Below are 15,171 nucleotides of genomic sequence, written 5' to 3' on the forward strand. Positions count from 1 at the left end.
CAATGCAAACTGACCCAAACAAACACTTGCTTGAGAATTGCTTTCTGAGAGTCTTACTGGAATTCCACATACATACATACTCTCTTCTTCACAAATAAAGGAGACTTAATGATTGTCAGCCCAAACCTTTAACATCTATGCATTCAGAAGGTCACTTTGTCCTCCATTTCCTCACCTGAGATTGTGCTATTTCCTCTCATACCTGTCTGTTTTGGAAAATGATGGCCTGCATACAACAGGATAGCCCTTAGACTTACAGAATCCATGACCCCACACTAGGGAAACAAATAGTACAAACAAGCCCCACTGTCATTCCAGGACATCTCAGCGATGTTTCTGAAACAAGCTGTAAACCCAAGCACTTTATATTTTCAGACTGAATCAGGTAGGAGAAGTATTAAACATCTGAAGAAAAGAAAAAAATGAGATCTTTACCTTGTCATTTCATACAGACATACCTTCAGGCTGGCGTTTTTCAGCCCATAGATTTTTCAGCCCACAGAATACCTCTTCCATTTCCTTTCCAACATTTTCCTGATTAGTGCCCTTCAGATCAGTGTAGTGACAGTTGGCATCAGCAAAATGGCATGAAATTGTCTGGAAAGTGAATGACTCATGTTAGAAAGAAAAAAAAAAAACACCTCATTAACACCATCAGTCAAGCAATGAGGCATCTTTCAGAAAGTTCTGTCAGTGAGCATTCGATTTCTAGATTGAATGCTATTCCCATGTGTCTTAAATCAGTCTCTCTACAACTCAGCTGCTTTTTTCTTCCAGCTAAAGGCTAATTGAGAACTTGTAAGACATTTTTAACTGTGTAATTTATTATCCAGAGATATATATGGGGCAGGGAACAGAATTATGTAAGGAAGAAGTCTAACTTTTTAGCATTTGATTTTTCTAATAAGTGAATATTGCCAAGTGCTACTAAGGAATGTATTGCAGGGTTTCTCATCAACTCAGTTACAGAAGTTAGTGGAGTTTGTAATGAGTTGGTATTTCAGTGGCCACAGATGATGGAGCAAGAAAAACTGAAAAGACCTTGCAAGGGAAAATAATACGCAGACACCCCTCTCCAGTCCAAAGCACAGTTCCAGTCTGATACCATTCACATAAAATACTCATCTTGTTTCCTTTTGAAGGTAAGATGGAAGTTATTTGGTTCTCCCCAGTCTCGAAGGACTTATCAACAGATCTAACTTGCAAGGTGATAGTTAAAACTCACCTTCCTTGTCACAAGTTAGTTGTCTTAGGGTGACTGCACCCATCAGAAGATCTTCCTACTTCCTACAAATTTCTAGGCAGTTGAGTCATGAACTTTATTTCCTGTGGAAACCCTAGTGCTATACTAAGCCATTTTGTAGCCTGAGGCAAAAGAGAAGAAATGTACACTCCTACCTGTATGCTTTTATGTATTTTTTAATAGTTAGCATTTTCCAAAACAAGCAGTTAAAAATATTGAAAAATTACAAAGTTAATATATTAAAACACACAATTTCCAGCATAGTGCCTGTACCCCTCCCCCCCATTTGCACTGTTCTGAGTGTCATGGTAGTGGAGGGTCTGATCTTGTTTCATTTGAGATTGTGCTCAGTGTGGAATTTTTTGTTTTCTGCGTTGAGTCTTGGTTGCAGCATGTGGAATCTTCATTGCAGTGCACAGCCTCTCTAGTTGTAGCACAAGAGCTTAGTTGTTCTTAGGCATGTCGGATCTTAGTTCCCCAACTAGGGACTGAACCAACCAACTTCCCCCAAATTGCAAAGTGAATTTGTAACCACTGGATCACCAGGTAAGTGCCTCACCATGGCCTTTTTGGCATTAATGTTTCTTTATTTAAATAAGACATTAAAATATTATTTAATTGGATCACTGAGTTTCTTTTAGCCTCCAAGAGAACTGCCTTCTTGCCTCATGCTCGTCTCAGTCCTGTTGAGCCTGGTGGATGTCTGAATGAATGGGGGATGAAATCTGACTAAGGATTAGTCAGGGCTGACTAACCCTCAGCCACAGGGAGACAAGAGGGCTGTTGTGATAAACTGGAAGCCTTGACTCAGCTCCAAAGAAGACACCAATATTTAGTATCAACAGCCGTGTCATCCTAGGGAAATGTGAGCCCAGCATATCATCAGATCTGCTGAATTTTAGAGAAGCAAGAAATCTGGGAACTTATGAGAAATTCTCTCAGTTTTTAATGTAAGCACTGATCTCATAAACCTGAAAACACTCTGAGGCTAAGGAGTGAAAAATATGGCCATATCTGATTTCTGGGTGGCCAGTTCATACCTTCCTTTCCAATCAATATTTTACCAATAGCAATAATATTACAGACGTTCCTCTTATATGAGCTGTATACCTTCCAAATGTTATTATTTGGTATGTATGTCTGCCTTTGTCTTTTCCTCTGAAAACATGCTGTCAGTTGCCAAGTAACTAAGCTCTCTGTCTGGAGCAATTCCATGAATGTTCAATAGTGATGGCATCCTAAGGTCATCTGGCTTCTTACTGCTGTGAGCAACAAAGCACGAGGGAGACAAATATATTTCCTGGTAAATACACCAGACTAAAGGGCAACTGAGTGAAAAGTTACAAATCCTTTAACTTTTCATGTATCAGGATACTTCTCTTCCTCATGCATTCATCTTCAAACAGTGCTGTGATGTGAATGTGTACCTTCCGGAATCCTTGACCTTTCTTCTGACCAGATCCATGGATGAGCAAAGGATGAAAGAAGACGGTGTCTCCCATCTCCATCACCTAGTGCACCTGGGCATTGTTTTTGTCATAGTCCTGGATCCTGTGGAACATGATGTTCACTCCTCCCTAAAATCACAAGAGAAGCCAAGTCCAAAAGTGAAGAAGCCAAGAATTAAAACTCTTATCAATGATTCATCAGGGAAAACAAAGCTTCTCTAAGTTCTTCCAAGAGAAACAGACAAATAAATTAGATTTTTTAAAAATTATTTATACCAAACTTCTCAGTTGACTGATTTTAGAAAGCCATGAGTTGTTAAAATCAGAGATATTTTAGACTGGATGAAAAATTTGGAATTGCCACCTACTGTTCATTACTGAATGATAACTGAAGATCCAGATCAGCTTTGCATTTTGTGGGAATGCAGGAGATCATCTTTCCTGGTAAACCCATGCTCATTCTTTCCCAGCATGCTCTTCTCCTCACCTGGAACTTGCATCATTCACTCCTCTTACTCAGAAGTATCTCTTGAGAAGCTAACTCAGAGAGAGGCTTGTCTTCCCAAATAGGAGAGGGAAAATACTCAGTCTTTCTGAGCTCTAAATGTATTTAGAGTAAAGAAAGAAAGTACATTAAAATGTTACATTTAAAAATTATTTCAACCCCTGTTGTTGAAAGTCACTGCACACAAAGAAAAAAACCCCACAACTTTGTTTTCAAACTATTTTCAAAGTTAATTATTGTATTAGCTAATGGTTATATCTTTTATGAAAAAACCTAAAATGAGAAGCTTGCAAGCCCTTATGGGTCTTGGGCAGTCTCCCATTTCCTTTCCTAAGACTATCCCAAACCCAAATTCCTTTGGGGGAATGACTACTTCCCGACTGTACTGTGGTGAGTCTTTGCCTCTTTCCCAGAGTAGATATTTGAGCAAGATAACTCCATCCAATCTCCCATTGCAGCACTTAGCACTAAGCCTCAGTGCAGAAATTCTAACTAATTAGCACAGAAGTCCTGGAATATATATATATATATATATATATATATATTTTTTTTTTTTTTTTTTTTTTTTTTTTTTGCTGAGTGGCTTGTCAGATCTTAGTCCCTAACCAGGGACTGAACCCACACATTTCACAGTGAAAGCTTGGATTCCTAAGCATTAGACTACCAGGGAAGTTCCAATATTCTTAACATCCTGCAGAACCATGTGTATTCTGTCTGCCTTAACAAAAGGTGCTCTTCCATCCTGACCATCATTATGGGATTTTGAGACCTTATTGCCTTACATCTAAAACACTAATTAAGAGTCTACTCCCTTGTTTCTCTGCCTCTGGACTTCTACACCTGAAATACATATACTGTGCCAGACCACAAGGTTATTGTCCTTGAAAAAATGACTTGATCACCTCAATCATGGGCCCCAGAGGATTGACCAGCTAAATTGATAAACCATGGAACAGCCACATAGTGGAATGCTGCTCAGTCCTCCCCAGAGCCTCTCTCTGCTGGTCTCTCCAGGTGGAAGCAGATGATCCCTCTTCTTCACTGAGAGAGCAACCGGTCAGTGTGTAAGACTCACTTGGCACACACATCTGGTGTTACTGTGTTTGTGTCTTACCTCTGCAGTTAGGCTTTATAATCTCAGATCTTTTATAGCATCCACCACTTTAGTTGGCCTTCAAGCACTTGTTGAAAGAATGGAGGTGATCATTTTATCTGACATCATGGAATTTTCCCTAATCTTTGTTTTGCATCCCAGAACAATGTTTCTCTAAGAAAGGAAATGTCATCTTACTGGTAAAGCTCCTTATGTGTGTGTGTGTGTGCTGAGTCAGTTCAGTCATCTGACTCTTTGCAACCCTATAGACTGTAGCCTGCTAAGCTCCTCTGTGCATGGGATTCTCCAGGCAAGAATATGAGTACTGCTTTGAAATCAAAACAATCAAATCTGATCAAAACTCAGCCATCTAGCAGACTTACCTCCCACTGGAGATAATCATGGAGTTTCAAGGGGCCTCTGTGTGTCCCTGGCAGCACAGCCAGACAGCCATTGTTCCAGTCAATGTGCTCCATGGCTGTGCAGGCACAAACGGTGCTATTGCTGGGCCTGAAGGGGAAATAGTGCAGATCCTGGTGCAAGGGATGACGGGATGTCTTCTTGCCTGAAACAGAATTTGTTGTTAAGTAAACTCAAGTCTCAGAATTCTTCTCTGCCTAAAAAACCTGAACAATGACCTATCTTTGCAAAAACTAAATAGATGAGACAATGCTGAAAAAAACCAGCGTCTAGAGATAAGCACCAAATTAGAAGACTGAATCAGCACAATTACTTGATCCTCTAATTCTTTCTGAATTTCTGGTAGCTGAGGACTACTTATACTGTTTTCTAGTAATCTGTACATATGTCATCATCTCTGTTGTGCCTTATACCTTCCTAACTCTGGTTTGGGCATAGAGCTTAGTATACCCAAAACAGGTTAACTAATTAAAGAGAGTGGTCAAATCTGAGATCCTATGACAGCCTTCTAAGTGACTGATATAAAAAGATGATTCATTAATTAACTAAATAAGTAGAAAGACTCTCAAGAGGTTTTCCCCACCAAACTAGAACCATTTGCTGTACAATCACCGTGGAGAACCAGAGATACTACATCCACATTCACATTCTCCCCTAGAATTGCCTTCTGAACGTGGTTCCCCCGGCCAGGCGATCTCTTCACGCAGGACACCCAGGGAGGGAAAGGCCTGGTGTTGTTAGGCTACAGGCTTAGCACATAAGCCTCTCTTGGAGAGGACAGAGACATATTAGAACTGTATCAAAGATCTCTAATGGCTGATTTCCTACCACTGATACAGCTGAATTTCTCAGTGTGGCCCAAGAGCCATCTGCATTAGCATCTCTGAGTATGGTTAATAAAAAGCAGATTCCTAGGTTATATTTTCTGAATCAGTCTCTCTAGGAGGGAGGGCTTAGAAGCTAAATTTTATCAAGCACAGGGAATTTTAAGAATAGCTATGGTATGTGATATATAAGTTCAGTTTTAAATTTGTTAGTAATAATACTTTCTTCAGATCAAGAAGGCAAAGTCCACACTCTCATGCATGGGTAAGAGTGGGTAACAAAGCTTAGTGATGTTGAATATCAAGAGCCTAAGGGGTAGAGTGACAGTTGTGTTTTATTAAACTGTATTTTCTAGAAGCCATTCGTCTATAGTCCCAGCAATAACCTTACAGTTAACATCGACATCACTATTATACTTCAGTGTTGTTATGATGTAAACATTATTATGACTTAAAGTATATACATTCATTTCAGTCCCATCACTTCATGGGAAATAGATGGGGAAACAGTGGAAACAGTGTCAGACTTTATTTTTTGGGGCTCCAGAATCACTGCAGATGGTGACTGCAGCCATAAAATTAAAAGACGCTTACTCCTTGGAAGAAAAGTTATGACCAACCTAGATGGCATATTCAAAAGCAGAGACATTACTTTGCCGACTAAGGTCCGTCTAGTCAAGGCTATGGTTTTTCCAGTGGTCATGTATGGATGTGAGAGTTGGACTGTGAAGAAGGCTGAGCACCGAAGAACTGATGCTTTTGAACTGTGGTGTTGGAGAAGACTCTTGCGAGTCCCTTGGACTGCAAGGAGATCCAACCAGTCCATTCTGAAGGAGATCAGTCCTGGGATTTCTTTGGAAGGAATGATGCTAAAGCTGAAACTCCAATACTTTGGCCACCTCATGCGAAGAGTTGACTCATTGGAAAAGACTCTGATGCTGGGAAGGGTTGGGGGCAGGAGGAGAAGGGGACGACAGAGGATGAGATGGCTGGATGGCATCACAGACTCGATGGACATGAGTCTGAGTGAACTCCGGGAGATGGTGATGAACAGGGAGGCCTGGCGTGCTGTGATTCATGGGGTCGCAAAGAGTCAGACACGACTGAGCGACTGAACTGAACTGAACTGATGCAAAGTTTAGCAGTTGTGCCTTTGCTTTTTGTTAGGACATCAACCTTAGATACTTTAATTAAACATTTTCTTTTTTTTTTTGTTTGCTTATATTGTTTTGTTTTTGCTTTCCTTTTACAATTAAGAACTCTTACCAGAATCTGGAGGTTTATTTATCAGCATTGTATGCATGGCCATAATATTGGGTCCAGTGAAGCACTCCATATATTTCAGAATCTAAGGGAAAAGGAGGAAAAAAGTTCATGGGAAGTCAGATGCACAAGCATGCAGCACAAAGTACATCTATCTATACTAGAATCCATTTGGCAGTCATTTAAATCAATCAGTAGTTCACAACCTTGCAAATAAACCATGGAAAGGTCAGCAGCTGGAAATCATTGGAAATTTACAACACACTAAATTAAACAGGTTTTTTGGAACTAGCTAGAAACATAAGTGCTTCTTCTACAAGAGACTTGCATTTCTGTGAAACACCACATGCAAAAGGCAGTAATACCCTTCTTTGCACTAAACTGTTGGCAGTTGCCCCGTGAGAAGGCAGCTTCCTTTCCCTTCATGGAGACTCTTGTAAGAGGGACCTGAAAAGGTCCCAACAGGTTTGCAGCTGTCATGAATCACTATGAGGGAAGGAGAACAGGCACTCAGAGGGTGCCTCACAATCAACGTGGTCATTAATTCAACAACTCTTCCTGAGTCTCTGAACCAGGCAGAGTGACAGCAGTTGGGGACACAACAGTGAACAAAATAACCAGGTTGCTGCCTTCATTAAGTTTATACACTGGTGGGAAGAAAGATGTTAAACATGTAATAACATGGGCTGCTGAGGTTGAAGCCCAGCTATGAGAAATAAGCTGCAGTGGGTGCATCAGACCCCCTAGAAAGGACTCTACATTGCATGCCTCCACCAGCTAGGGGCTTTCTGTCTACATTATCTTGGTGAAGCCTCACAAGAATCCCTGAAAATTAATATCCACTTTATCCACTAATAAATCCTTTGAAATGAAAACCCCCAAGAATAAGATGCCCAAGTTGGCAGAGCCAGTTAAATGAAAAAGATGATATTCAAACTCTAATTCCTCCTGACTCCAAAGGGGGGTGGGAAAAGCACATTTTATAGCTTTCTCACTGTTTAATCTCCTGTATATAAAGAATATAGGGAATTAGAGTATGAGACACTTGAAATGTTACAAAATTCCCAAGAGTCAGGTCTAGATGCCTGTTTTTTTAATAAGGCATTTGTTTTGTCATTTTGTGGATCTATCAAAATATGACCCCAAAAATTGCTATTTTCTTTTTTTAAAATTTTGACTGGGATATAGTTGATTTATAATGTTGTGTTAGTTTCAGGTGCACAAAAAAGTGAATCTGTTATACCCACATTTTTTAAGGTTCTTTTCCCATATAAGTCATTTCAAAGTATTGAGTAGAGGTCCTTGTGCTATACAGTAGTCATTATTAGTTGTCTATTTTATAAGCAGTTTGTATATGTGTCAATCCCAATCTTCTAATCCAACCTTCCTAGACTGTTATTTGCTAAACCATCATCATTCAGAAGCCATCCTCAGCTTTCCTGTCCTGCTATGCAGAATTGCCCAAATACATTGTCTTTATTCTCCCTAAGTCTTATCTGAGTCTTATCCTGATTAATAATGTTCTTGAAATCTTGTGCTGGTTCATCTTTCCAATACAGACTAAAATAAATACCTAGGTGTTAGAAGAATGTCTACCTCCTAAAAATCATTGGATGACCCACCAGACACATGGTTCACAAGTTACAGAGGTAGGAACATCCCAATAGAGCTTCATCTACCACACATTGCCTGTGATTTCATGTTTTTTATCCTGGTCCACTCACATAGCCTCTATTTCCGTAACAGGACTTGAGGTTGGGAAAAATATATGGCTTGGAGGGGTCACTTCCCCTTCCATTCCCAACACAAGGGGCCAGACCTCCCAGGTGGTTCAGCTGTGCAGTCTGTCTTCATGAATCAGGCTTCCTAACAGCACTTGGGGTTATAAGTTCTAGTAAGTACTTTGTGCAAAATGTCCTTTAAAACCATATAAATAAATGGTTATTTATTATTTACAGTCATGAACCATAGTACATATATGCAATGGAACACTATGCTATAGATTATGAAATATAAAGTAGATCCATAGATACCAATAGGGAAAGATATCTCATGTGTATGTACTACTAGTGGAAAAAACAAGGTGACAAGCAGGATGTTCCCTGTTACAAAAAAAGGTGGGGTTATATAAATATGCTTGATTATATGTGAAACAATTCTAGATGAATACATGAAACTGAACAGTGAGTGGTGCTGGGGGTCAGAGAATCTGCTTTTCATTTCCTATCCTTGCATAGTATTTGGATATTTTTTTCAAATATGAACTATTCTTAAAGAATAATTTAAAAAAAAACTAGTTTAAAAACAAACTGACACTTCTACTGACCAGATTCATAAAACAAATTGAAAAATATACGATGTACAGTAAGTAAATCTCAATAATTTGATCCCTGTGGACATGGCTGTATGCAGTATGAGAAAGGTTTTCTACTCTACCACAGAATTCCTGCTTTTCTTCAAAAACAGTAAAATTATGAGCAGGATTTCTCAGTCTTGGCACTACTGGCATTTTTGGCTGCATAATGCTTTGAGTGGGGAAGGAGCTATTCTGTACAGGGTAGCATCCCTGGAACCAGCAGCAGCATCCAGACCTCTACCCATTAGAAGTCATCATCCCTCCTGCCTGCCAACCAAACATGTCTCCAGACAGTGCTGAATGTCTGCCTCAGAATGGGAATCACTGCTCTAGGGCTCCAGTATGAAGGGGAAAGATAACAAAAAATAAAAAATAGAAGATTTCAGAGGCAGGAATGCATATGGGCTATTAGCTTAAGGAGAAAGAAAACACAGGAAGGTCTTGAACCTCAGGGAGGGTGCAGTATCTGAAGAGTTCCAAATCTTCTTGGAAATCCTGGACCTTGGAAACCACTTTCTCACTTGGCACATATTCTGGTTTTGCAATGGTGGCATCTCTCATCACCGACAATCCCAGTGGTTTCACCTTCTTTCTGAAGATTCTTTCAAGCTCATTCCTAGAAAATTCACTGGTAAATGATGTCAGTACCATTGGCACTAAGCACCTGCCTGGCCTTCCACTTGTTCTGTGGAAAGACTCGAAGACTTGGGAGTGGTTTCTTTGCACTAAGTGGTCCTCGAGCCCCAGGTCGAATAGTTCTGATGACAGGAAGGAGAAAATGGCCAACTCAGAAGTGCCTGCCTCCAAACTGGAGTTGAAATTTGCTACCAGAATTCGAATATTCCTTAGTTTAGTGGACCGGTGGGGAAATATTTTTGATCTGGTTTCATCAGAACAAAATAGCGAACACTTCCCTAGTATCATATGTACCAGGCCCTGTTCAAAGAACTCTGTCTCTACTTTACCTGTTTAGTCCTAAAAAACATTCTAGGACATAAGTACTGTTATTTTCCCCATTCTGCAGATATAGAAACAGGCATGGAAAGGTTAGGGAAATTCCCCTATACCTACAACATTAACTAAAGAAACTGAGATTAAAGCCAGACACTCTGGGTCAAACCCAGGTTCTAACAAGCCGCCTCCTAACAAACCTTATCCCTGAAAAATATCTGAACACACACAAGGTAATCCTACCCATAGTCCCATTGCACACACAGAATACACATTCCTGTTATATAATAAAGTGTTACTTGGCACCTAAAGCACTGAATATCAGCATCAGACATCAAATTTTTAATGACAAGAAATCCATTTTCTTCATAGAATTTTCTCTGTTCTGGGCTTAGAACATTATTCTCCCGAGTATACCTAAAGGAGGAAAGAAATCTCAAATAAGTCCAGTTTAAAAATCATAACCCAACATTATGTATCAAGAACCTGAGAAATGTTTGTACTCTTCCACTAAGCATTTCTAAGACTTTAAGGAAATAATCTGAATTTTTTTTAAGTTTAAAATCTAAAACAGGGGGCAGTCCTAATATGGTGGAAGAATAGGATGGGAAGACCACTTTCTCCCCCACAAATTCATCAAAAGAACATTTGAATGCTGAGTAAATTCCAAAAAAACAACTTCTGAATGCTGGCAGAGGACATCAGGCACCCATAAAAGCAGCCCATTGTCTTCGAAAGGAGGTGGGAAAAAATATAAAAGATAAAAAGAGAGACAAAAGATGTAGGGACGGAGATCCATCCCGGGAAAGGAGTCTTAAAAAAGAAGATTCCAAACACCAGGAAACATTCTCACTGCCGAGTCTGTGGCAAGCCTTGGAACCTCAGAGAACAATATAACTGGGAGGAAAAATGAATAAATAATTAAACCCCACAGATTACATGCCCAAGGGTAACTCCCAGCGGAGAAGCAGCACAGACGCCCACATCTGCTACTAGTAAGCAGGGGCTGGGCAGGGGGGCGCCGGCTACATCGCTTAGAGTAAGGACCAGGCCTGAGTGCCCCGAGGGCAATCTGAGGAAACCAACTTGAGATAGCAAACCAGACTGTGGGATAGCTATCCCATGAAAAGCCCTAACCTAAGACACCACCAGGGCCACTCACAGAACAAAGGACTGAGCAGAGCTAGCCAGCTGTGAGCCGGCCCATCCCCCACCGGAGACAGGCAGGCAAGGGCAGCCAGAGCTGGAAGGAGGCAATCGCGGCCCCAGAGAGGCATCATCTACCAAACTGCAAGCAAGCTTCGTTGCTAACGAAGACTACTTGGGATTCTGGATGGTTGACATCCGCCAGGAGGGTCACAGCCAGAGATCAGCTCCCCAGAAAAGACACATGGCACATCTGAGAAGGTGTGCCAGTTATACACCCAGAAACCAAGCAGCAGGGACAGGGGAGGTGATAAGTCGCAGCGACCGCACTCACCAAGCACCTGGTCATCTGAGCTGCTCAGACCTGGGAAGGGCACAAAACGCAGGCCCAACAGAGTCTGCGCCTATGTGGAGTACCTGAGTACCTGAACCTGAGTGGCTTAGACCCGGGAAGTGCATACAACCCAGGGTTGGCCTCAGACAGTTCACGGCATAGCAACCTAGAGCTCAAGCAGTGTAGACAGGGAAAGCACATACGCCGTGAGCAGGGGCAAACCCAGTGTGGCTGAGACATTGCGAGCACATGCCAGTGTTATTTGTTTGCAGTGTTCCTTCCTCCCCACAGCACGACTGAACAAGTGAGCCTGAAAAACTGTCCACCACAACCCCCTCGTGTCAGGGTGGAAATTAGACACTGAAGAGACCAGCAAACAGAAGAAGCTAAAATAAACAGAGGGAATGGCCTTTGAAGTGACAGGTGCAATAGATTAAAACCCTGTGGTTAGCACCAACTACATAGGAAGGGGCCTATAGATCTTGAGGAGTTTAAGCCGAATCAAGGAACTATCTGAAAATGAACTGACTCCACACTGTCCACAACAACACCAGAGAAAGTCCTAGACATATTTTTACTATTATCATTTTTTAAATTAAAAATTTTTTTATCTTTTTAAGTCCTCTACTGCTCCTTTAATTTTCATTTTTATAACCTACTATTACTTTGCAAAAAAAGACCCTATTTTTTAAACCAAACTTTATATATATTTTTTTTAAATAATTTTTCTGACTTTGTTTTTTTCTTTAATATTGTATTTTTGAGACTCCAACCTCTACTCTAGATTTTTAATCTTTGCTTTTTGGTATTTGTTATAAATTTTGTACCTTTAAGAACCCAATATTCAGTACCCATTTTTACTTGGGAGTGAGATTACTGGCTTGACTGCTCTCTCCCCCTTTGGACTCTCCTTTTTCTCCACCAGGTCGCCTCTATCTCCTCCCTCACCCTTCTCTTCTCTACCCAACTCTGTGAATCTCTTTGGGTGTTCCAGACTGTGGAGAACACTTAGGGAACTGATTACTAGCTGGATCTGTCTCTCTCCTTTTGATTCCCCCCTTTATCCTCCTGGCCACCTCTGTCTCCTTCCTCCTTCTCCTCTTCTCTGTATAACTCCGTGAACATCTCTGAGTGGTCCAGACTGTGGAGTGCACATAAGGAAGTGATTACTGGCTAGCTTGCTCTCTCCCCTTTTGATTCCCCCTCTTCTCCTCCTGGTCACCTCTATCTCCCTCCTCCCTCTTCTCTTCCCCATGTAACTCTGTGTACCTCTCTGGGTGTCCATCACTGTGGAGAAATTTTTTATCATTAACCTAGATGTTTTATCATCGGTGCTGTATAGATGGAGAAGTCTTGAGGCTACTGTAAGAATAAGACTGAAAACCAGAGGCAGGTGGCTCAAGTCAAATCCTGAGAACACCAGAGAACTCCTAACTCCAGGGAACATTAATTGATAGGAGCTCATCAAATGCCTCCATACCTACACTGAAACCAAGCACCACCCAAGGACCAACAAGTTCCAGAGCAAGGCATACTACACAAATTCTCCAGCAACACAGGAACATAGCCCTGAGCTTCAAAATACAGGCTACCTAAAGTCACACCAAACCCATTGACATCTCATAACTCATTACTGGACACTGCATTGCACTCCAGAGAGAAGAAATCCAGCTCCACTCACCAGAACACCAACACAAGCTTCCCTAACCAGGAAACCTTGACAAGCCACCCATCCAACCCCACCCACAGTGAGGAAACTCCACAATAAAGAGAAATCCATGATTGCCAGAATATGGAAAGGCCACCCAAAACACAGCAATATAAACAAGATGAAAAGGCAGAGAAATACCCAGCAGGTAAAGGAACAGGATAAATGCCCACCAAGCCAAACAAAAGAGGAAGAGATAGGGAATCTACCTGATAAAGAATTCTGAATAATGATAGTGAAAATGATCCAAAATCGTCAAAACAATACGGAGTGACAGATAAATAGCCCAGAGACAAGGATTGAGAAGATGCAAGAAAGGTTTAACAAGGACCTAGAAGAAATAAAAAAGAGTCCATATATAATGAATAATGCAATAAATGAGATCAAAAACACTCTGGAGGGAACCAACAGTAGAATAATGGAGGCAGAAGATAGGATAGGTGAGGTAGAAGATAGAGTGGTAGAAATAAAAGAAACAGAGAGGAAAGAAGAAATGAGGACAATCTCAGAGACCTCTGGGACAATGTTGAACGCTCTAGCATTCGAATCATAGGAGTCCCAGAAGAAGAAGACAAAAAGAAAGAGCATGAGAAAATACTTGAGGAGATAATAGTTGAAAACTTCCCTAAAATGGGGAAGGAAATGATCACCCAAGTCCAAGAAACCCAGAGAGTCCCAAACAGGATAAACCCAAAGTGAAATACTACAAGACACATATTAATCAAATTAACAAAGATCAACACACAAAGAACAAATATTAAAAGCAGGAAGGGAAAAACAACAAATAACACACAAGGGGATTCCCATAAGGATAACAGCTGATCTTTCAATAGGAACTCTTCAGGCCAGGAGGGAATGGCAGGACATACTTAAAGTGATGAAAGAAAATAACCCACAGCCCAGATTACTGTACCCAGCAAGGATCTTATTCAAATATGAAGGAGAAATCAAAAGCTTTACAGACAAGCAAAAGCTGAGAGAATTCAGCACTACCAAACTAGGTCTCCAACAAATGCTAAAGGATCTTATCTAGACAGAAAACACAGAAAGTGTGTATAAACTCGAACCCCAAACAAAGTAAATGGCAACGGGATCATACTTATCAATAATTACCATAAATGTAAATGAGTTGAATGCCCCAACCAAAAGACAAAGGCTGGCTGAATGGATACAAAAACAAGAGTTGTCTACAAGAGACCCACCTCGAAACAAGGACCCATACAGACTGAAAGTGAAGGGCTGGAAAAAGATATTCCACACAAATAGAGACCAAAAGAAAGCAGGAGTAGCAATACTCATATCAGATAAAGTAGACTTTAAAACAAAGGCTGTGAAAAGAGACAAAGAAGGACACTACATAATGATCAAAGGATCAATCCAAGAACAAGATATAAGAATTATAAATATATATGCACCCAACATAGGAGCATCACAATATGTAAGACAAATGCTAACAAGTATGAAAGGGGAAATTAACAATAACACAATAATAGTGGGGACTTTAATACCCCACTCACACCTACGAATAGATCAACTAAACAGAAAATTAACAAGGAAACACAAACTCTAAATGATACAATAGACCCGTTAGACCTAATTGATATCTATAGGACATTTCACCCCAAAACAATGAATTTCACCTTTTTCTCAAGTGCACATGGAACCTTCTCCAGGATAGATCACATCCTGGGCCATAAAGCTAGCCTTGGTAAATTCAAAAAAATTGAAATCATTCCAAGCATCTTTTCTGACCACTATGCAGTAAGATTAGATCTCAATTACAGGAGAAAAACTATTAAAAATTCCAACATATGGAGGCCGAACAACACACTGCTGAATAACCAACAAATCACAGAAGAAATCAAAAAAGAAATCAAAAT

At 40.5% G+C, this 15,171-nt stretch overlaps 1 protein-coding gene across 1 annotated transcript; it reads right to left on the minus strand.

Moving 5' to 3' along the window:
* Positions 1–2,754: 2,754 nt before the first annotated feature.
* On the minus strand, positions 2,755–9,733 carry LOC138417327 (phytanoyl-CoA dioxygenase, peroxisomal-like). The gene is made up of 4 exons (XM_069547194.1): positions 9,600–9,733; positions 6,800–6,881; positions 4,673–4,854; positions 2,755–2,820 (listed from the first exon to the last, which is right to left on the minus strand). Exons 1-4 carry the CDS (start codon positions 9,711–9,713, stop codon positions 2,755–2,757), a joined length of 444 nt encoding a protein of 147 aa, XP_069403295.1. The 5' UTR covers positions 9,714–9,733.
* Between the last annotated feature and the right edge of the window lie 5,438 nt (positions 9,734–15,171).

Source organism: Ovis canadensis, chromosome 13, assembly GCF_042477335.2.
Source record: "Ovis canadensis isolate MfBH-ARS-UI-01 breed Bighorn chromosome 13, ARS-UI_OviCan_v2, whole genome shotgun sequence".
NCBI lineage: Eukaryota > Metazoa > Chordata > Mammalia > Artiodactyla > Bovidae > Ovis > Ovis canadensis.

Bases quoted from the DNA above. Each gene is read 5' to 3' on its own strand.
- LOC138417327 (XM_069547194.1), bottom strand. From the start codon at position 9,713: ATGAGAGATGCCACCATTGCAAAACCAGAATATGTGCCAAGTGAGAAA. The intron at 4,855-6,799 runs GTAAGAGTTCTT...ATTCTGTTTCAG, and splicing joins AAATAAACCTCCAGATTCTG to GCAAGAAGACATCCCGTCAT. The intron at 2,821-4,672 runs GTAAGTCTGCTA...TTGTGATTTTAG, and splicing joins ATGATTATCTCCAGTGGGAG to GGAGGAGTGAACATCATGTT.